The sequence below is a fragment of the Anolis carolinensis genome, chromosome 6 (assembly GCF_035594765.1).
Source record: "Anolis carolinensis isolate JA03-04 chromosome 6, rAnoCar3.1.pri, whole genome shotgun sequence".
Taxonomy (NCBI): Eukaryota; Metazoa; Chordata; class Lepidosauria; order Squamata; family Dactyloidae; genus Anolis; species Anolis carolinensis.
In genome coordinates, this window is record NC_085846.1 from 41,020,109 (window position 1) to 41,042,496 (window position 22,388).

At 37.5% G+C, this 22,388-nt stretch overlaps 1 protein-coding gene across 11 annotated transcripts in view; it reads left to right on the forward strand.

The window, feature by feature from the left end:
• Positions 1-22,388, forward strand: part of tanc2 (tetratricopeptide repeat, ankyrin repeat and coiled-coil containing 2) — a 264,804-nt gene that overhangs the window by 208,075 nt on the left and 34,341 nt on the right. For all 11 annotated transcript variants that reach the window (XM_062957031.1, XM_062957035.1, XM_062957034.1 and 8 more), the window contains 6 exons: positions 4,550-4,675; positions 6,057-6,338; positions 7,693-7,826; positions 11,477-11,708; positions 11,804-11,970; positions 13,860-14,467. In XM_062957031.1, the coding sequence (XP_062813101.1) occupies positions 4,550-4,675; positions 6,057-6,338; positions 7,693-7,826; positions 11,477-11,708; positions 11,804-11,970; positions 13,860-14,467 (1,549 nt within the window). The remainder of the gene's footprint in view (positions 1-4,549; positions 4,676-6,056; positions 6,339-7,692; positions 7,827-11,476; positions 11,709-11,803; positions 11,971-13,859; positions 14,468-22,388) is intronic.

Genomic DNA, 22,388 nt, shown 5'->3' on the forward strand with positions numbered 1-22,388 from the left:
ATTATGTTCACAAATGCTGCTTAGGTGTTCAGTTCACCACTCATTATTTTCAATAACAACAACAACAACAACAATTTTATTTCTTACCCGTTCAAGGTGTTTACAGCATCATTAGAACACATAAATATTGTAAAAATTCTATAAATACATATTAACACGTATTTCTATAAAATATACATATTAGAACGCATTTCTATAAAATACATATTAAAATACACAGAACAGAGATTAAACACAAGACACAAGTTTAAAATTCATACTTAAAACTGGCTGGTTGGCCTGCCAGAATCATGGTACGAAATGTGCTAAAGATAGAGAGTGATGTATCACCATTAGTAACAAATTCAAAATGTTTCGATACGGGAGTGTTTGTAGTATTGTACATTGTAATCAGCTATCCCTATCACTGCTTCAAGGAACAGCTTTTATCTGTCTTGGATATAATCTATTATGAACTAGATTGAGGAGCCACTGCTCAGAAAAACAGACCTCAGGTAGCAGCTGTACAACCCTATACCTAATTGAACTAATATGCATTAGTGACATTATTGAAATTCATGTTTACTTGAATTTGCTGAGTATCTGAAACCGTATGAATTATTTCCCAAATAGTTTTTTTACAGCTTACAATACAAAATAAGATTCTGTACAGAGTTAAAGAGCTGAAAATGATTTCTTCCCACCTGACCCATATCAAGTGCAAAGTACAATATTTGTAACAGACACAGATGCATCAGGGAGATGTCTCTTATAATCTGAAGAGGCAATGAGAATATGCATCAGGAAGATAGCAATCGGGTAATAAAAGCATTTGTATATTCTATAAGAGATGTGAGTACAGAAGCAAATGTAAAAGCCGCCCTGAGTCCCTTCGGGTGAGAAGGGCAGGATATAAATGTGAGAAATAAGTAAATAAATAAAAGCTGCATCCCCCCCACCAATCCAGGCTTTTTAATTTTGTTTCTTGGGTCTTAAAATATCCCAATTTGAAGATCTTTTCTGTAGTTTTCCACCTGAGTTTAATGTCTAGGTTTAGTACATGAAACAGATGCTGTTTTAAATTAATGTTATAGTTAATTTATTTATTTTTATAAAATATAGTATCTGGTGACATATTTCTAAGTTACACCATAGGAAGTATGCAGATTTCAATTACAAATACTTTATACAGCTATTAATGATCTGAAATCCAAGCAACACCCCCATTTCCTTTCCTCTAAAATTCTCATTTTTTCAAAAAAACAAACAAACATTAAAATGATTTTCTGTTACTTAGAAACTAAATTCTAGGGCAAAGCCTAAACGCATATAATTTAGAAATCTTGTTGAAAGTTAACAGACCTGGATATGACTTGTGCCTGAATAGAAGGCAATCAGGAAAACCCCTGTACACTGTAGTTAGTTGCCTAGATATCGGTGAAATGAGGCATTTATCCCAGCAGATCTCCATCTAGACTGTAAGGAATTGCCTTATATAGATAGGGCCCACCTTCTGTCTTTTGTATGAAGCTTGGTTTCATACCCTTTATACTAATTTTTTCCTACTTATTTTTAGCAACCTTTCTGAGAGTTTCCTCCCTGAAGAAGCTTTGAGGCATAGTTCTTTTGTGACTGCTATGCCCCAAAAGGCATTAGTGCTTTTTCCATATCTATGTTTTTTTATTAAAAAAACAAGTCCGCAATATTGCTACTTAGATATTCCTTTGCCACACAATGATAAAATGGAAAATAGATGTTCAGCAAATACTTTTCTTTGTGCCAAATTCCCTGATACCAGCAGGATACAAAAGGAGTCCAACAGGATCCACTTAACCTGGATAAGAAGCAAAGGATGTTTCTACACTGTAGAATTGATGTAGTTTGGCACCATTGTAACTTCCATGGCTCAATGCTGTGGAATTATGGTTTGATGAGGCACCAGCACTGGTATTATATACATAAATTATGATTATTATTGCTTCAAGTATAAAAAAAGGTTCTGCCATGGAATTTCCTTAGAGCATCGATCAGCATTTGGTATATTCTCTCAATATTTCTCCCTGTCCTATAAAGCAATGTCTTGTCAGTATTTATTTACCTCAAGATTACTAATATAAAGTGTTTTATAGTAATTGGAATAAAGATAAAACATATTTTAATATAAATATGTACAATTGCATATTATATTTAGCTTTATTTTTTCACTATGTCATCAGTTAAAACTGAAATACACTGAGGGAAAATCAGTTTGGAGGTAAATCTGCTATGCATCAACTTGAACTGAAGGACTTTATATATGTGGTTAATAGCTTAAAGCAAAAAATAGTTACATCTATCATCCTTAGATGAACTCTAATAAAATCTGTAGATGGAAGGACACTATCCAGTGTACGTATTTTTCTTTTCCCTTTTCCATGCAGTTATAATATTCCTCTTACAGTTCTGTTCTTTGTACTCAGAGAAAAGGAAAATCTAGATTGAAGAAGTTTTATTCTTCAGATATATTCTGGGGACCTAAGTATTCTTCATATTTAGTGAGTGAAATAGTTCAATCACTAAGAAAATATTTATAATATGAATTCAAGCTAAGGAAATATTATCCAGCTTAAACTAAGAAAACATTTACAATATGGAAAATATATGTTTCCATGTAAGTCCTTGGAAAGAAAATATGTATTACATTATTCCTTTTAAATGTTCGCCCATCACAAAAGTTACAGTGACCTTTTTTATTTTATATTCACGATAACCCTATAAATTTATTTAGATGGAAAGAGGATGACCCACCCAGGGCTATAATTCATGGGAAAGTTGTGATTTTGATCTAAATTCTGCTTGCACTTCAAATCAAAAATCTCAGCTATGTTAAACTACCTCCACCTAGGTATCAAAACTGAACTGTATCTGCCTCAGGTCTTCTATGCTATCAGTCATTGAGTGCCATTTTTATCACAGCCTGGAGGAACGATTCATAGTGTAAAATATTTGCTACAATATATTGAGATGTGAATAGTAATTGAGTTGGGAAATTCCTCCATCAGATTAAAGCTTATAATTTACAGTATGCATAATCAGCCTTCAAGAAAAGATTTTCAATCCTTTGCAAATTCTCAATATCTTAACAAATATCAAATGTTCAGAATTGCAGTAAGAAATACATTCATATGGCTACTTTCTGGCTCATTGTTCATATAGGGAAGTTCTTGATCTTATGAAGCTTTGTTATAACTGTGTAGTCAAATTTATATCCATTAGGTATTGAATAAGCACTTAATGTTCATATATTATTGTTAAAAACTACTGTCAAAGACATTTAATCAGCTCTGCCTCAGCCCATTGGGGCTCACATGAATATATACATTTACAAATAGCCAATTCCACATCTGTTCTTCAGTATTTAGTCTGAAAATAATCTTGCTGTACAGGTACTCATATCACACAACCATTTCAGCTGCCTAGAACACTTTGGCCGAGAAAGATAGACTGTCAATTTTTAAAAAAATAAATTGAAGTGAGACAAGCCTATAAAATATGTCTGTATGTATTTATTTTATTTCTATCCTGCCTTTCTTCCCACAGGGACTCAAGGTGGCTCACAACAACATGACACAATCCAATAAAATTTTAAAAGAAGGCAAATGCAAAAATAAAAATCAATTAAATATTTGTGTCATAGATACAAAAGTTAAATTAAAATTATAATACAATAAAATGCAATTACAATTTTTTTTTCAGATGTTAAAAAGAGTGGGGCCAGTAAGCACCTCTGTTTTACTCCCTGTGTTGTTGTAAAATCTTCTGTCAGAGAACCGTTTCTGGCAACTCTGACCCTCATTTCTGTGTTAGCGTATAATTCTTGTATCAATCTTAATAGTCTGTGATCAATATCAGAATTCTGTAGCTTTCCCCATCAATCTCTTTCTGTTAATGGAATCAAAAGCAGCAGAAAAATCAATGAAAGCAGCACAATAGGCTCTGATGAAAAATTTCCATCTTTATATTTACCCCCCCCCCAAAAAAAACCCACCCACAACCTCCCCAGCAGCCTGCCCTTTATCATCCTCCAAATGCCTAATGGCAGAGATATATCTTCAACCTGCCAATGCTTTCTTTGAAGGGAGTTCCAAAGCCTGGAAGCAGCCACCAAAAAGTCTCTCCCTTGTCCCCACCAAATGTGCTTGAGCAGCTGGTGGGACAAAGAGATGATCGTAGAGTTCTAGAAGGCTCATAGAGAGATATATGGTCCTTAAAATAACCTGGACCCAAGCTATATATGGCTTTATAGGTCAAAAACAACACTTTGAATTGTGCCCAAAAACAGGTTGGCAGCCCAGAGAGCTGTTGCAACAGGGGAGTTGTACACTCCCTAGGCCAACCTCAGTTAATAACAAATAACTTTCTGGGTTGCCTGTATGCACCCCCTACCCACACACGCACACACATAGCTGTCTTTAAAAATAGTGGCAACCCACAATATCAGACATGAAATTACTTAATTCTTGAACATTGTATGTATGTTTAGAATAATGTCATGAAATGTGATTGATCAAGATTTTCCTCCCATCCGCAGCCACTAGCTCAGCCCACTTAGAAGATCTAGCTTACCTAGATGAGCAGCGGCATGCTCCTCTACGGACATCTCTCCGGATGCCTCGGCAGAGTATGGCTGGTGCTCGCACACAACAGGACCTAAGAGGTATGGGTGATGTTCTTGTATTGAAATGCTTAACAACTTCTCATCTTTCATCTAATAATTATCAACTAATTTGACAACAAATGGGACTGTGAAATGGATCTACCAAAGACCCATGTGTGCTCATGTGCTTTTTTAAATATGCAGCACAATATTTTCTGGAAAAAGACAAGCCAGAGCTTCAAAAGACTGAAGCAAGGCAAGGAAGATTATCTTATCCAGTTAAACAAAGAAAGCATTCAAATTTCTCAGGGACACCAGTTTCCTCCTGTCTTTTTTTCTTTTCCTTTTTTCAACAAATTAAAAAAAGAATTCTTCCAGATAGTGTGTGAAGGAGGAGAATAAATGCTCCCTTGCCTACCACACTGTTCAAGTTGAGACCTATCTGCATAGCCAACTATGTACAACATGGAACTTTTTGCAGGGAACTGGCTCCTCAGTGACATCTTCCTTTCGTGTTGTGGTTGCTTTAGATGCTTAAGTATCTCAATGCTTCTTAAACAAGAAATGAAAATAAGGTATCTGAGAGGTTCATAGTAAAAAAAAAGTCTGAAATAGTTAATGCATTTTATTGGGCCTTTTTATTAAGCTCAGTAAAAAAATGGTGGGATGGAGAACACTCTCTAGAACTTGAAATGAAACATAATCTGGCATTCAGAATTCAAACAAATTCTATTAAGAAGAATCTCCAGCTTGATCTTGGAAAATAACCTTGTAATTGATTTCATCTGTTTTTGGAGGTGTATATCCAAATGTTGTCAAATCATGAAAAGATTGATAAAACTTCTGCACATCCAGAGAGGGGGCACTCATTTTGTTTTCCATGGAGAAAAGGAATGCTGCTGTGATAAAAAAAATATTCATACAATTGCATACTGTTTTTTAAAAATTACGGTACACAGACTCAGTGCATTTTGCCCTGTGATTTACCTGGCAGCTAAAACAGTTGTGAACCAATGGAATGAGTGGGACATTGTGTCAACGACCAATTTGTGCATGTACCAATTCAGTTTCTATTATTACAATTGATTTACTTAACTTAATGGAAGACAGAACAGACTAGCCAGAATAGCACTATTGCAGAAAATTATACCAATTTTGGAAGACTTTTGGAAGAACACACTACGGTCCAGAACTGGAAGGTATTGTCTCTGTGTTGATAACTTTTGCATCTTTCTTCTCCTTTGTCCTCTTTCAACTCAGTATCTGAGGCAGCCCTTTATATATCCGATGAAGCTGGTTGCAGTCCATGAAACATATGATTAATAAAACATTTTCTTCTTTAAGATGCCACCAAACTCATTGTTTTCAATGAAACAGTGCAACATAGTTATCCTAATTGATTTTGAAATCACATAAATGTATATTCTACATTCCTTTCCAGTACGCTTTGCACCTTACAGACCTCCTGATATCTCTCTGAAACCACTGCTTTTCGAGGTGCCTAGCATCACCACAGAATCTGTATTTGTTGGCCGGGACTGGGTGTTCCAAGAAATTGATGTACAGTTACAGAGTGCCGATGCCAGCGTGAACAGGGGTGTGGTCATTGTTGGAAATATAGGCTTTGGCAAGACAGCAATCATCTCAAGACTGGTTGCCCTGAGCTGTCATGGCACACGCATGAGGCAGATTGCCTCAGACAGCCCCCACGCGTCCCCAAAACGTGAGTGAGAAGATGTACTATTTGTAGTCATCTGTTGTGTTCTTATATAGATTATGTATTACTTGAGAAGAACGTGCTCCCATGTTGGTTATGCTCCTTTGATCATTTTTCACAGGAATCCAAAGCCCAACCCTAGGTTCAGTTGTGGAGAAAGTGCACTTTTAAATGAAATACTTGGCTATTTTAATGATGATACTATACAGATAGCTGTGAAGAGTTTGTAGTGGCCACCCCAAATTTATAGACCTCTGTCTAATAACCTGAGATAACTCATATTTCACAGTCAAGTACAAAATTATAGTTTGGCCAAAAGTACAGTCTGGGTTGCTCTTTTTAGTTACAGTTGTGCATCCAGAGTTTCTGGATAATACGAACAATCAATTAAACATTTCACCAGGGATGTCATGTGTGTGATGCTTCATTCTAGGTGTATCTTGATACCAAATGGGGTCCTCTTTGCTCAATGTTGGGGTCACAAAATGTTTCTGAACTCAAATCTGTTAGCAAGAATCCGCAGTTTTTATAGTGAACTCTGCAGAAACTACTTCAGCTATACTTTGTAAAAAGGGAAAATCATCCTGTTAGCAAGCCTTGCAAATATAGATTTGTTCTCAGTAAATGTTTGATTTTTATACCTTTTTTGTATGGCAGTATAACTTGAGGTCAAATAAAACTTTCTTATGCTGAAAGGGGTCCCAAGTGGACATCCTTGTTCTGGGATTGCCTTTTTCTTATATGATGCCATTTAGGTGCATTGCATAATATCAATCTCCCTCACCCTATGTCTATGTGTAATTTTCCATTAATTCTCGTTGACTCATATTAGCATCGTATAAAGAGAATTGGGGGCTTCTTGTTGATGCCTGAATATGGTTTCCTCGCCCAGCACTCTTTCAGTTATAGGTCTGTGTTTGTTTTTTTAAAGAAACCTCTTGCTGAATCTGTACATTTGTAGGGTGCTGTAGAATATGTAAGAGTTGGCATATTTTTCTCTAGAACAGAACTGGAACTGACAAAAACAGAGCATGGAACATATTCAAGAAAAATCCTTGTGCTACATCCATAATGCATATTTTTAGCCAGCCACCTACTCCCTAGCTTGTGTATTGAACACGAGATGAAGATCAAGTTAAAATGTTTCTTTCCTCCGCACATCTAAACTTGACACTTAGTATTCATTCAATACTATATCCTTAAAGCACTACTTAAAGGTCTGATTGTATTCTGCCAGAATTAAAATTATTTGAAAACATTCATATCTACTGAACTCCCCCCTTCTCCAATCTAAGATGTTGAAATATTCTGGAAGGGACGGAATAATGTTCTCATATTTGTCCCCATTTCTGCATTGCAGATGTTGATGCAAACAGAGAGCTTCCCCTCACCCAACAACCTTCTGCTCACTCCTCCATTGCCAGTGGGAGCTGCCCAGGAACCCCAGAAATGCGTAGGCGACAGGAAGAAGCTATGCGGAGGCTTGCTGCCCAGGTATTTTTTTTTAAAAAAAAATGTTTAATTTTCATTATCTTTTTAGTTATCTTCTCTCAAAACATGGATTGGAATGTAGGAAACCAAATGCTTTCAAGAAAACGGTTGGCATACTTTAAGTGCTTCTGCAAAATTTTTATATATATATGTGTGTGTGTGTGTATAAAAACATAATAAAAGTGCAGAAATGTTGAGACTGCTGCTATAGAGGTTCCTCTAATGTCAGAACAGCCAGCTCTCAGGGGTATGACTTCACCACTGTCAAATGGGAAATTTTCCTTGCAAGGTGAAATGTTTAGTTTGTTTGTTTCTAAAAATGAAAATCATTACCCGTATAAATTGACCACAGTTTGTTTTTCTGGGAAGAAGAAAAAATAAAAATTATATTACCACAGCAAATTCTAATCCCTAAACTGCTTTAAAAACAAAATGAAAGCTTGATGGAGTTTTGACTTATTTGGTGCAAATATATGAGAACAGTGATGAAATAAATCCCTGCATGCTGTGCTGAAATGAATTTCTGTTCCAGCTTAGATCTTGGGAACAAACTTTCCACTTGTATATTCTATTACTCTGTGTTATGAGAACCATGGAGACTTTTTTTTCACTAATACCTTCAGATGTTTTAGGTTTCTTTAACGCTACCGTGTTCCCTCGAAAATAAGACAGTGTCTTATATTAATTTTTGCTCCCAAAGATGCTCTAGGTCTTATTTCCAGGGGATGTCTTATTTTTCCATGAAGAAGAATTCACATTTATTGTTGAACAAAAAAATGAACATTTATTACATACTATACAGTAGTTGTCATCACAAACCAGCATAACCAGACAAACTGGGAATCCCATCAAGAGTTTCTTGTTACTACCATTATTTCCATGTACTCTATGGTACATACATTTACCGATCCTGCATACTCTGGTGTTCTGTTCGGCGGGCATGCTTCCAAACAAAAACTTTGCTAGGTCTTACTTTCGGGGGAGGCCTTATATTTAGCAATTCAGCAAAACCTCTACTAGGTCTTATTTTCTGGGGATGTCTTATTTTAGGGGAAACAGGGTAGACAGTTATAACATTTTGATCCCACTTTAACTCCTATGCTTGAGAGTTAAAAAAGAAAGCTCTAGACATTTTTTCCTGTTTGTAGTCCTCAAAGAGAATAGGATTTTATGTAAAAGGTGTTCTCTTTTTGTAGTTTTTTTTCTGTTCTGTTGTTTAACCACATATAATGTGATGAAACTGGACCAATTTTTCACATATAGGTAAAGGTAAAGGTTTCCCCTGATGTTAAGTCCAGTCATGTCTGACTCTGGGGGTTGGTGCTCATCTCAATTTCTAAGCCGAAGAGCCGGCGTTGTCCATAGACACCTCCAAGGTCATGTGGCCGGCATGACTGCGTGGAGCGCTGTTTTCACATATACAAACTTACAAATCTGGATTCTGTATGAATGGTTCTGTTGGATTCATAATTATGTTCCAGTACTTTTTATAATTTAGTTCTATGTATTTAATTTCCATGTAGCTTGGAGATTGAATTTCACATAGTGGAGATGTTTGATTTAAATAGCTTTGTTACATTTTGTTGAGAGGAAAGCACTTCCATCATGTTTGCTAACCTTAGTCCTTCTTAATGCCGTATGACTTCTGTATGTATCAGGCATTTTTGAATGCACATAACCCTTTGTCTGCAAATATCTGGAAGGCATATACTGTAACTGGGTTGCATAGTGGGCCATAACCTTATTAACATAACAGTTCTAACCTGAAAAGCTTTCTTTAAAACATCTATACCCCTTTTCAGTGTAGGCAGTTATTGCTAAAGTGAGGAGAACATAGTTTCTTTAGTGAACTTTGAGAAGGCAACTCTGCCTCAAAGCATCACAACAGTAATTGAAACAACTTTTTAAATGGCCTATATAATTTTTAATTGAACATTGGGAAACCTCAGTGATCACCAGTGTCATCTGGAGATGGAGGTGATGAGATCATCAAAACCCAAAGAGAAAGATATGATCCCATATCTTCTAAAACTCTTTTGTTTTGAAGAGTCAGTTTTGCAGAAGTTCCTTTACCATTATGGTCTTTCTTCATATCTTAATATTAATGGATTAATTATGTTTATATACCATCATTCTATTTAAAAGCAGTGCTTACAATGGGTATCAAACATCAATAAAATATAACACCATAAAACCATTAAAATCATCACAATAAATAATTCTCTGTAACAAAATTTGAAAAACTGTCTGTTCCTGGTTTGAAAGTGTTATTTCCTGTTTAATTGTGCAGTACTTACTTTCAAAGTAGTTGTTATACTCCAGAAACTTTGTTTTTGCAGTTGTCATAAACGATGTTACACTGGTTCTCCTCCCGGTCCCACCCCTGTCTCAAGTGTGGCTGATGGGAATGAGAGAGAGAGGGCCTTCACCATGATCGCTCCCCACCTCTGGAACTCCCTCCCCACAGAATTAAAAATGACCTCCTCTCTCCTCTCCCTCAAAAAGACACATCTATGCAATTTAGCTTACAGAGAGGAGGAGGATTAAATGCATCTACATGCACCCTTGCCTAGCAACTGACACCTGTTAATTCGCTGTGCACCATCTCCCTTCCAATTATTTTTGTTGAATTTTAGAGACTTTTAATGACATTTTAAGGATTTAATATGTTTATAATTATGTGGCTTGTGCTATGTATTGTCTTGCTTATTTAAGTTGTTTCTATAATTTATTGAACTGTTTTTGACTTGTTTTGCGTACTGCTGTTAGCATTGAATGTTTGTCATTGTTTATTTTGTTTATAAGCCACCCTGAGTCCCTTTGGGGAGATAGGGCGGACTATAACTAAAGTTTCATTTCATTTCATGGTTGATACCCTTATCAGATATTCATTGAAAAAACTATAGCAAAATGTACTGCAGGATGTCCTGCAAAAACAAATTTTTCGCTATTTAATAAACTGTTTCCATGTTTTTATGATAGATCAAATTAGGGAATGACATTTATAACCCAGGAACAAAAATCATGTTATATAGTGCAATTATCAGTAAGTGCTCAGGGTAATTCTGCTTTGTTCATAGTTGAGTAAGCAGATAGGTTTGCTACTAAAGTGGCTGGAGGGGAGGTATTGTTCTCTTGATGTGAGTGTTCATATAATTCTCTTACTTGATCATTCCTCATCTTTTGAAGTATACAGCTTTTTTGAAAAAAGGTCTCGTAAGACTCCATCTATACTGATTATTTAATGCAGTTTCATATTGGTATTGAAAATAGGAAATCCTGGTACCAGTTTGAGACCCAAATGCTGATTACACAAACTACAGAGCATTAATGTATCTTAAGGGTGTTCTTTCACATACTTTTGTAGGAGTTTGTTGTGTGGCTGCTGCAGTTTAAAGTCTGTGTTTTATTCATTTATAAATCCTATAAGTAGTGTTTCCAAAAAGCAAGTCAGTATTTCTCACTTGTTATGTCAGCAATGAACAGTGATTTACTTCTTTGTGTCATAACATTTGTTATAAACAACCTATTCCTCTTTTCACCCAGGTCCCCTCTCTCTAATGTCTCAGGCATTTAGCATGGAATCCTTCTTTTAAATTAAACTGCCAAGCAAATTCTGTTTCAGTTCACTGGTTATTGTTTCTCTTTTGTAGGTTGTTGCGTATCACTACTGCCAGGCTGATAACGCCTACACCTGCCTTGTGCCAGAGTTCGTACACAATGTGGCAGCCCTGCTCTGCCGCTCACCCCAGTTAGTTGCCTACAGAGAACAGCTGCTGCGGGAGCCACATCTACAGAGCATGCTTAGTTTGCGCTCCTGTGTTCAGGACCCCCTCGCTTCCTTCAGGAGGGGAGTTCTAGAGCCTCTGGAAAACCTTCATAAAGGTAATAACAGACCAGAGTTTACTTTAGTAGCAGCATATGACTCTCATCATTTTGAGCATAAATTGAATATATTTTTCTCCCATCTCCCCATCCAGAGCGGAAGATTCCTAATGAAGATTTCATCATATTGATTGATGGCTTAAACGAAGCTGAATTTCACAAACCTGATTATGGGGATACAATAGTATCGTTCCTCAGCAAAACGATAGGAAAATTTCCATCCTGGTTGAAGTTGATTGTAACGGTTAGAACAAGTCTACAGGTAAGTTGAAGACTTGTTATTACTCTCTTTAGTACAAGTTATGGTTTTCTTTGTGATAATAAAATATGTTCTTCTAACGAAATCTGTTGTGGTGGGCTTCTCTGGTTGGAAGGACAGAATGAGTGAGAGGTGTATGTAATTGCATTGCTGTTGAATGCATCTGGTAGCAGGAAGAAAAGTAGTTATAGTATTTGTTCTCCCATGTGGGAGATTAATGAAGCAACCCAGTTCATCACTGTTGTTGTTCTTGTGTGCCTTCAAGTCAAGCTGACAGTATGTGATGTACACAGGGTCACGAGTGTGTTTCCATGGGCAAGCGGAGAATCAAATCCTATTATTTAGTCATACCTTGATGCCGACATCACTACACCTTGACATCATCTGAGACATGAGATAAATGTGCAACTAAAATACCTGCTACCAATTTGAGGGGGGAGGGGGGGGGTTATACGTTACACAAATACTTCTTTAAAAGTGCTCCATCTGTAAATCTCAAACCCTGAAAAGTGAAAAACAGTTACCCACTAATTCTAGCACTGTTAATTACAAACATCTGACTTACAAACAACTCATAGTTAAGAAAAGGGACAACAGGAAGTGAGAGAATTCTATCCCTCAGAAGAGGGATACGGTGTCTCCACTGAAGCTTTCTGACCAATCCTTGTTTCGGAACAAGCCCAGTTTTTCCAAATCCAATTATCATGGGAACGGAATGTGAGGTGAAATCTTCTGAACAGGGCAGCAAAACACCACAGGGGTTAACCCTTCCCTTTGCTATCCAAAGATAGATAGATAGAGAGATGGAATTACACTTAAAAATGTACCTGTTTCGACTTACATACAAATTCAACTTAAGAACAAACCTACATAACCTATTGTGTTCATAGCTTGGGGACTGCCTGCATTACATGCTTGGCATATTTCTCTCCAAGAATCTCTCCAGATTGTGGGAGAAATAGAAAAGGAGGTTGAAGTAAGAAGATATAAACACATTTTGACCTTTTTGGCCTAAATCCAGTGACTAGTCCCAAATAGAGTATACATGTTACGTTGATTCAGTGGGTCTACTCTGTTAGAAACTAGTCCTCTCTCTCCTTGAAAGCATGCCTTTCTCCATTAATCTCACAACTTAATTCAGTTCCATCAGTTTCCCTCCAAAGAGATTATGCATTCACATATTTATTCTTGATGCACCATTCTTACAAACAAATCCATCCTTTGAAAAGACGTTTTCTGTTTCTTATCTTATTGTAAAAAGAATACCAGCCTTTTTCAGGAGTGGAGGTGGGATGGCGACCCAGAAATTTCCAGTGTGGAATGCATCTCAAATAAAGCAAGACAAATGTAGAAACCAGAAAGGTTTTTTTAAAAACCCACCCACAGCTAAAACAGTACTAAGTGAGCTAAAACATAGCTAGCCACACCCAGCCATTATCAAACGTGCCTTGCCAACAGCATCAGAATAAGAGCCCAAGAAGAGATTGGTTATGGATTCAAAGGAAACTTGGTTATAGATTTATTTTAAACTTTATAACTGTGCAACACTAGGGAGAACTTTTGTTGGTGTAACTAAAGAATGGTATTTGAATTTGGTCACCCTTCTGCTTCTCAGTCTCAATCTATTTGCATGTATGTATGTCTTTTAGATTATAAACACTGAAGGCAAGTTTTGGCTCATTATGATCTTTGCAAAAAGCTGTAAGCTTTTTTTCAGCCGAAGGATGGGGTAAATGTGTTTACATCCCTATCTGTCTGTATTCTATATGGTGTTAATGTGACAGCATCACTATCTGTAAGATGAAAACATATCTGTATCATTAGTGATTGTGACTATGTTTATACTTTCTTCAATTTCTTAAGAATTTTCCCTATTTTTCTTTTCTTTTTAGGAAATAATTAAGTTATTGCCCTTTCATAGGATATTTCTGGACAGACTAGAAGAGAATGAAGCTATAGATCAGGATCTCCAAGCCTATATCTTACACCGAATACATAGCAGCTCTGAGATACAGAACAACATCTCTCTTAATGGCAAAATGGACAACACAACCTTTGGCAAACTCAGTTCTCATCTCAAAACTTTGAGTCAAGGATCCTACCTATACCTTAAACTCACGTTTGATCTTATAGAGAAGGGCTATTTGGTGTTAAAAAGCTCCAGCTATAAGGTAGTTCCTGTCTCCCTTTCGGAGGTCTATCTACTGCAGTGCAATATGAAGTTCCCAACACAGTCTTCCTTTGACCGGGTAATGCCTCTCCTGAATGTGGCAGTAGCATCTCTGCATCCCTTGACTGATGAGCATATTTTTCAGGCCATCAATGCCGGGAGCATTGAAGGTACCTTGGAATGGGAGGACTTTCAGCAAAGGATGGAGAACCTCTCCATGTTTCTTATCAAGCGCAGAGATATGACTCGGATGTTTGTCCATCCATCTTTTCGAGAATGGTTGATCTGGAGAGAAGAAGGAGAAAAAACCAAGTTTCTCTGTGACCCTAGGTAAGTAATATTATCAATTTTGATGCAGAAAGCTGAAGGATCTCATTATTTAAATAAATCCTAGGTAGTGAAAATGAGCAACAACTTAAAGAAATATAACCATTAAAAACCAACAGATAGACTTTTTACTGGTCAAAATAAATCATTTCTTTTGAAATGGTCAAAAGAAGTCATTTCCAGAAGCCTTTCCTGAAGGCCTTGTTTTTAAAGTGGATTCTAGCTCCCCCAAAACTGTTTTACATCCAAAGACAAACATTTCAAAATGAGAAGTGGATTTCTGTGAGCGTTGTTGTTGTGTTTTTAACATTTTCTATGAGGAATAGAGGACTCCCAAGAGAACAAATTGTACCAGACCTGCCACAGTTGCCAACCTCATATCAACTTGCCCTTATAATGAGAAGTTTACATTTTGTTTGTCATTTGTTTTGTTATTTAGCAACATTAATTGAAACTTACATTTGTATGTTTAAAATATATGGGAAGACGTCATTGAGAAAACTGCCATTGAAAAATGACACTCCCTCTACTTTATCTATTGTGGTTTGAGTGGAAAGAAGTTGAGCAGCATTTGAAAGGAGTATGATAAATTCATGCAGGACTGTGAACAATTCCTAATATATATGTATGTATATGTATGCATATGTATATGTAAATTAAAAGATGGAGATGTTACACTTGGAGGTTTTTAATACTATGTCCTCTGTAAAGGAAAGACAGTTAGAAGAGAAAGACAGTATATCATATATAAATAAGGAAGGTGTTATTTGAATTTCTTTTCAGCTTGAGGAGTGGGGAGTCATATTAATTGTATTTTGTGAGATGGGGGATTCATGTGATTGAATGTGTTTGTATGTTTTGCGATGTGCTGTGGTGTGTGGGTACGTGTCTTAAAGTAATTATAGTTTTTTAAAGGAAGGAGTATGCTTCTTGCCATAGGTCAAGCTGCCTTCCTTAGAATATTTTGACGTGAGATCCTAGCTTCCCACTTCTTACATTAGTGACTTGTCTTTTAAAAAATGTGCCTGCAGCACCAATTCATAAAGCAGCAAGGGGAGATAGCACTTAATCTTCCCAACTGTACTGTACATTATAACTTAAATCTCTCCACCTGTACTGTCCAGGTGCTTTTATTTCTCACTTTTATTGCTCTTCACTATCCCTATTACTTGATTTATCAGCTGCCAAATGTGTTGTTGAATTGTATATTTCTGTTCAAGTACTTCTTCAGTTTTGTTAGTTTGTTCTCTGCAATTATTATAATCAGCTTTGCGATCAGAATAATAAATGGGCCCGTGGGGGGGGGGCAATCTATTGTCTTCTTAAACCACAAGAAATGCCAAAAATGCAAGGAAGAGAAGGAAAAAGAACAACAACAAACAAGACTGAATCAAGGGTGAAACCTCAAAAATGACCAGAATTCCACTATTGTTCATGTTAAACAACATATGTTGAAAGTGGGGTGGATGAGCTGCATTAGACTGGTACATGATGAATTGCTCCTTCTGTGGAGATTTCTAATGGAGGCAACACACCTTTATTCTTGTCAGCAAAAGAATGCTCTAAAGAATGAGAATGGGTCAAGGGTCACAGAAATAACCTGGTTCCTGAGGCCCCCCACATTAAAAAAAAAAACTTCTGTAAAATTTTCCCCATAAGTCCCCAAGATGGACTCTAGGAGGTGTGGCAGGCATCTCCACCATGTTTGGAGCCCCCTTGACTCCCCAGGGCTTTGGAGCCATAACCCCATTTTACTCCTTTCAAAGATCTTTGATAAATAATCATAATAATAACTTTAATCTTGTATTCTGCCCCATCTCCCCAAGAGGACTTACATGGGGACCAAGCCCAGCAATATACAATAAAATACAACAACATAAACTACATTTCAATTACAACAAATTAATACATCAGGACTATAAAACCACAACACCACACAATAAAAGCCTTTTTTCTAAAAGATTTTTTAAGTCTCATGTGTCTTAGATGCAGAAAATGTCTATACTTCCAACTGTTCTATTCTTGTACACTATTTTTGAGCACAAACAACTAGTTCTTTATCTTAATAACTCCTTTAACACATCTGTACTCCACTTGTGAGTGTTGCTAGTTATTTTGATGAAGACACAATTTCTACAGTGACTTGCAGAAGGTTTCACTCACCCACTTTAATTTTTCAACATTTTATTATGTTACAACCTGGAGGGGAATTCGATTTAATTGGCATTGTTGCCACTTGATTCATTGATTGATTTGCTATATTTCTATGTGATCTGCACAATATTTCTATATTATATATATATATATTTCTATATTTCTTGTGGTCTGCATGAGATATTCAACACTGTGAAAGTGCAAAATATTTTCTGAATTTATCAGAAATAAACTGCCACTCATTGGCTGCATTAATATTCAAGCCCTTGAGTTAATCCTTGGTAGAATAACTTTTGGTACCAGTAACAGTGGCAAGCTGGTTTGATCCATCTCTATCAACTTCATGCATCTAGTTCATGTGGTTTTGGGTCATTCTTCTTGGTAAAAAAAAATCCAACTCTACCAGGTTGGATAGAGGGCATTGATGAACAGTAATTTTCAAATCATTGTACCGATTCCAGTGAATTTAGCATTTGGCTGGACTATTAGATGAAATTCAAGTTTTGGTTTTTATATCACTCCAGTGTTACTTTGGCTGTATGTTTAGGGTCATTGTTCTGCTAAATGGCGAATTTCTGTTCTCGTTCTAAGTCACTTACAGACTCAAATTGGTTTTCTTCCCAAATTGCCTTGTATTTGGCTCCATCCATTTTGCCTCAGTCCTGACCAATTTGTCTTTCCTTGGTATGGAAAGCCATCTCCATAACATGATGACTTGACCATGAAAAAGGTGTTCCAAGAGCAAGGGGCACTGTTGGCTTTGTACCACATGAAATATTTTGCAAGAAGGACAAAGCATTTAGTGTTGGTCTTTTGCTTTTTGGTTTCCCACATGTCTTCTTTCCAACTTCAAATGGGCTTTAATATGGTTTTTTTTTTGTGGTGTCCAGGTGATATTTGTCCCATGGATGCTTTCTCCCATTTTATCTGGCACTGTCTCCCGCAGAATTACCATTGGCTTCTTGAGTATTTCTCTGATGCCCTCTTTGCCTTATTTTTGGTAGGCAAAGTCATGGCCTACCATATTCTTTCCACTTTGTAATGTACAATTGAACAGCTCCTAGATATGTATGTTTGAGATTGAGTTTTGACGTGCTTTTGCGTTGGTAATCTAACCAGGAATTATAGTTTTTCATGATGCCTTCACAATCATGTCTCCAACTTTTCTTGACATCACCTTTGTCTTCATGGTGCTGTTAGGTTAGATTTGCTTTCCAACAAACCCTGCAATTTTTTAGGAAGAGGTATATTAAATTTATGATCATGTGGAAAGCATAAAAGAAAATGTCAATGAAATGTGAAAAAGGCAAAAGGAAGGCAATACCTCTATAAGTCACTGTAAAAGCCTTAGCAGTATATCTATACCATCCTCTATGATTTTCCACCCATATGTTTTAAATATCTATGCCGGGAACTGGATGGGGCTTGGAGGTACTGTCTTACAGTGGCTTCAGTCCTTCCTGGAAGGTCGTTCCCAGATGGTGTCACGGGGGACACCTGCTTGGCCCCACAACCATTGTCTTGTGGGGTCCCACAGGGGTCAGTACTGTCCCCCATGTTGTTTAACATATACATGAAGCCGCTGGGAGAGATCATCCGGAGTTTCTGGGTGCGGTGTCATATGTATGCAGATGATGTCCAGCTCTGTCACTCCTTCCCACATGTCACTAAGGAGGCTGTTCAGGTCCTGAACCGGTGTCTGGCCACTGTGTCGGACTGGATGAGGGCGAACAAATTGAAATTGAATCCAGACAAGACAGAGGTCATCCTGGTCAGTCGTAGGGCCGAACAGGGTATAGGGTTACAACCTGTGTTGTACGGGGTTGCACTCCCCCTGAAGACACAGGTTCGCAGTCTGGGTGTTCTCCTGGACTCGTCGCTGAGCCTGGAGCCCCAGGTCTCGGCAGTGGCCACGGGAGCATTTGAACAACTAAGACTTGTGCGCCAGCTGCACCTGTACCTTGGGAAGTCTGACTTGGCCATGGTGGTCCACGGTCTGGTTACATCCCGTTTGGACTACTGCAACGCTCTCTACGTGGAGTTGCCTTTGAAGATGGCCCGGAAGCTCCAGTTAGTACAACGGGCGGCAGCCAGATTAATAACTGGGGCGGCTTACAGGGAGCGTACCACTCCACTGAGTCCCTTCTGGTGAGAAGGGCGGGATATAAATATTGGAAATAAATAAATAAAATAAATAAATATCCTATTTTTAATAAATATCTTTGTCTTTCATTGGGGATTTTGTTATCTACCAACTTTCTAAGTAGATTAGTTTAATCCCCCTGACTCTTGCATCTCTGTCCAGTTTTATTTGGCATTTAGTGGTACAGTGAACCCTTGGTATCTGCTGAGCTTTGGTTCCAGGGCCAAGTGGATACAAAAAAATGTGGATTCCTATTCTATTCAATGCCGTAACAAGATGGTGTCTCTTATATAAAATGGCAAAATAAAATTTACTTTTTTAGATATTTTGTTATCATTTTCAAGCCATGGATGGCTGTACCCTTGGATGTAGAGTCTGTGGATAAGGAGCGCCAACATTTAGGATTAAAATTTGTTTTTAAAAACTTGAGACATGTTTACATGCGAAGCCAATAGCCTTTCGATAAGAAACTTTGTAACCATTAAGTATAGACTGTCAAATATTCATCAGAAATATGTTTCAATGTATAAATATTTTGTACGAGTGGCAAAATATAATGAAGTACAATTGACATTTGTTAGTTTTTAAATTTTACAGAAATCATTCTTTCACTCAGCAAAAGGATTTAAATATAAAATCTAAGTGCACGTGTCATTAGAAAATTAAAGTGTAAAGTGTAAAATGCATTGCCATCCAGTCCCTAAGCAAGAAATAAATGTGAAGTGCATAATAATCAAAATAATAGGTGCAAAAAGCCTGGAAAAGTACAAAAAAGAAATACATGATAATTTTAGTAATATGTTAGAGCAAAATGCCACGCTGCCACCAAACACCAGATATTTTCTTAGGTTTAAATATCTCCATTCATCCTTCTCATTAATTAAATCCCCTCCATTTACTCATTCATTCCACCATCAAATCAAACAAAGTTTCTGATGCCTCCACTCTTCTGTAATTCTGAAGAAAGAGAAGAGCTAAAACACTACACAATAAATCACAAGAGCCATGATGCAGCTATCTTGAGGGGAGGCTGAGAGGTCCCCCTAAAAAGCAAGGTGCTGGATGCCTCCATAGTCATTACTTGCAAGGATAATGTACCTTGCTTTTCCACATGGTAGAGAACTTAGGTTGGCAGGATATAACGGCTACAGTTCTTCATGTTGGAAAGAGTGGTCTTAACACTTCTTTTTTTTTTTTACAAGCCAAGTATAATTGCCTTCCAGGTGTAGAATTTTGACAGTGGGTCTGCAGGTGACTGTAGAGACCTATTCTGGATATGCATGTTCTTTCACATTGAGGGCATCGATTTCCAGATGGAAGGTGGTCCCAACAAAGGTTGGCTTGATGCACCTTCCTCTTCACACATTTCTCCCTTTTGCTCTCCATTTATGCCTTTTCGAAATCCACACCACTGTTGGTAACAGCCGACCTCCAGTTAGAATGCTTGAGGGCCAGGGCCTCCTAGTTCTCAGTGTCTATGCCACAGTTTTTAAGGTTAGCTTTAAGCCCATCTTTAAATCTCTTTTGCTGTCCACCAACGTTCTGTTTTCTGTTCTTGAGTTGGGAGTAATGTAACTGTTTTGGGAGATGGTGATCGGGCATTCGGACAATGTGACAAGTCCAGCTAAGTTGATGGCAGAGCATCATCATTTCAGTGCTGGTGGTCTTTGCTTCTTCTAGAACACTGATATTTATCTGCCTATCTTCCCAAGAGATTTACAGGATTTTTTGGATGCAGTGCTAATAGAATTGTTCCAGAAGTTGAGAGTTACGTGTATAGACAGTCCCAATTTCACAGGTGTATAGCAGAGTTGAGAGGACAATAGCTGGATGAACAAGCACATTGGTTTATAAAGCCATATGAATGTCCTGATCCTTAAACGCTCTCTGCTTCAAACAGTGTTGTATTTGGGTGTTGACATTGACTTTTGTGGAGAAGTGGCTGCCAAATGGTCAACATTTTCTAATGTTACACCATTAAGCTGTATTTGTGGCATTGCAGAGGGATTGGTTAGTGCTTGCTGGTAGAGCACTTTGGTTTTCTTGGTGTTCAGTGAGAAGTCATGCTTCTGTAAAGGTGTTTAAAGTGATTTGTAGGTCTTCTGAATGAGCACTTGGAGTTAACAACTATAACAGACATAGTTGTGACCTTGGTTTTGGCTTTTAGCCTGCTGAGGTTAAATAGCTTATCATCTGTCTGATAGGTGATTTCCACAGCAGTGGGAAGCATCCCTTCAACAAGGTACAAAATCATAGCTATGAAGATGGAAAAAAAGGTTGGGGCAATAACACATCCTTGTTTGACACCTGATTCTATCTTAAATCAGTCACTTTGGGAGCTATTGATGTTCAAGACTGTTGCCATCATGGAGGAGCTGCAGGATGTTCATGAATTTGTCAGGGCATTTGATTTTCAGGAGGATGGTTCATAGAGCATTGCGATTCACTGTGTTGAATGCCTTTGCAGTGTCAATGAATCAACCATGTACAGAGGTTGATTTTGCATTTTTCTTGGAGTTTTTGTGCAGTGAAGATCATATCCACTCCTCCTCTGGAGGGGCGGAAGCAAATCTGGGATTCCAGGAGGATGTCTTCTGAAACTGATAGAAGGTCATTTGCAAGGATTCTTGTGAGGGCTTTCCCAGTGGAGATACCTCGATAGTTTCCACAGTCTGTTCTTTCACCTATTTTGAAAATAGTGGCATCCTTCAAGTCTGCTGGGATCTTCTCAGTCACCCACATTTTTTCAGTGAACTGGTGGAGTTATTTTATCAGCTCAGGTCCACCCTCTTTAAAGATTTCAACAGGGATCCCATCAAGGCCTCTGATTTTGTTATATTTTAATTTTCTGTCAGCTTTGCTGACTTCCCTCAAACTAGGCAGTGTTGAAGCTCATCCTTGGTTTGTTATTGCGAGATTTGTGCAAGAACCTCTTCGACCACATCAGAGCGGTGGTTAAGGAGGTTATGGTAGTTCACTTTCCAATGTAGTGCAATTGATTTTTTTCCTTTAGAGGTTTGATTCCATCTGATTAACATAGATTTGGTGGGCCATAGATAACCTTTGTGGCTTTAAAGAATCCTTGTGCATTGTGAACATCTGCAAGGTGTTGGGTTTCTTGAGCCTTTTTTGCCTACCAGATGTTCTTGAGTTTTCCAATCCTTCTTTGGGCATCAGCTTTTGCACGAGGGTAGATCTTTTGCTCAGGAGCACAGTTGGTGTCTCTTTGCCATATTTGGAAGGCTTTCTTTTCTTATCAATTAGCTGTTGGATCTCATTATTATTTTCATCAAACCAGTCTTGATGTTTCTTAGTTTAGTATCCAATTTTGGTATTCTATTTTCATAATAATGGGGATTGGAAATATGGGTCAGTTTGTACTCTTTGCTGCTGGATCGATCCAAGCTATTCTCCTTTTAGTTTCTCAGGTTTTATACCACTGTGTCCCTCTGGCCAAATATTTCCAATTAGACAACTGAAAATACAGTAAGAGATTTCCTCCCAGATGACACCAATTAACATTCAAAATAATAAATCAGTAATAAAGCCTGCATAAATCTAGACTTGTAAATCTATTAGTACATTGGTCACCCAGCATTTCTGATCATCCATTCAGTTTGCCAATTG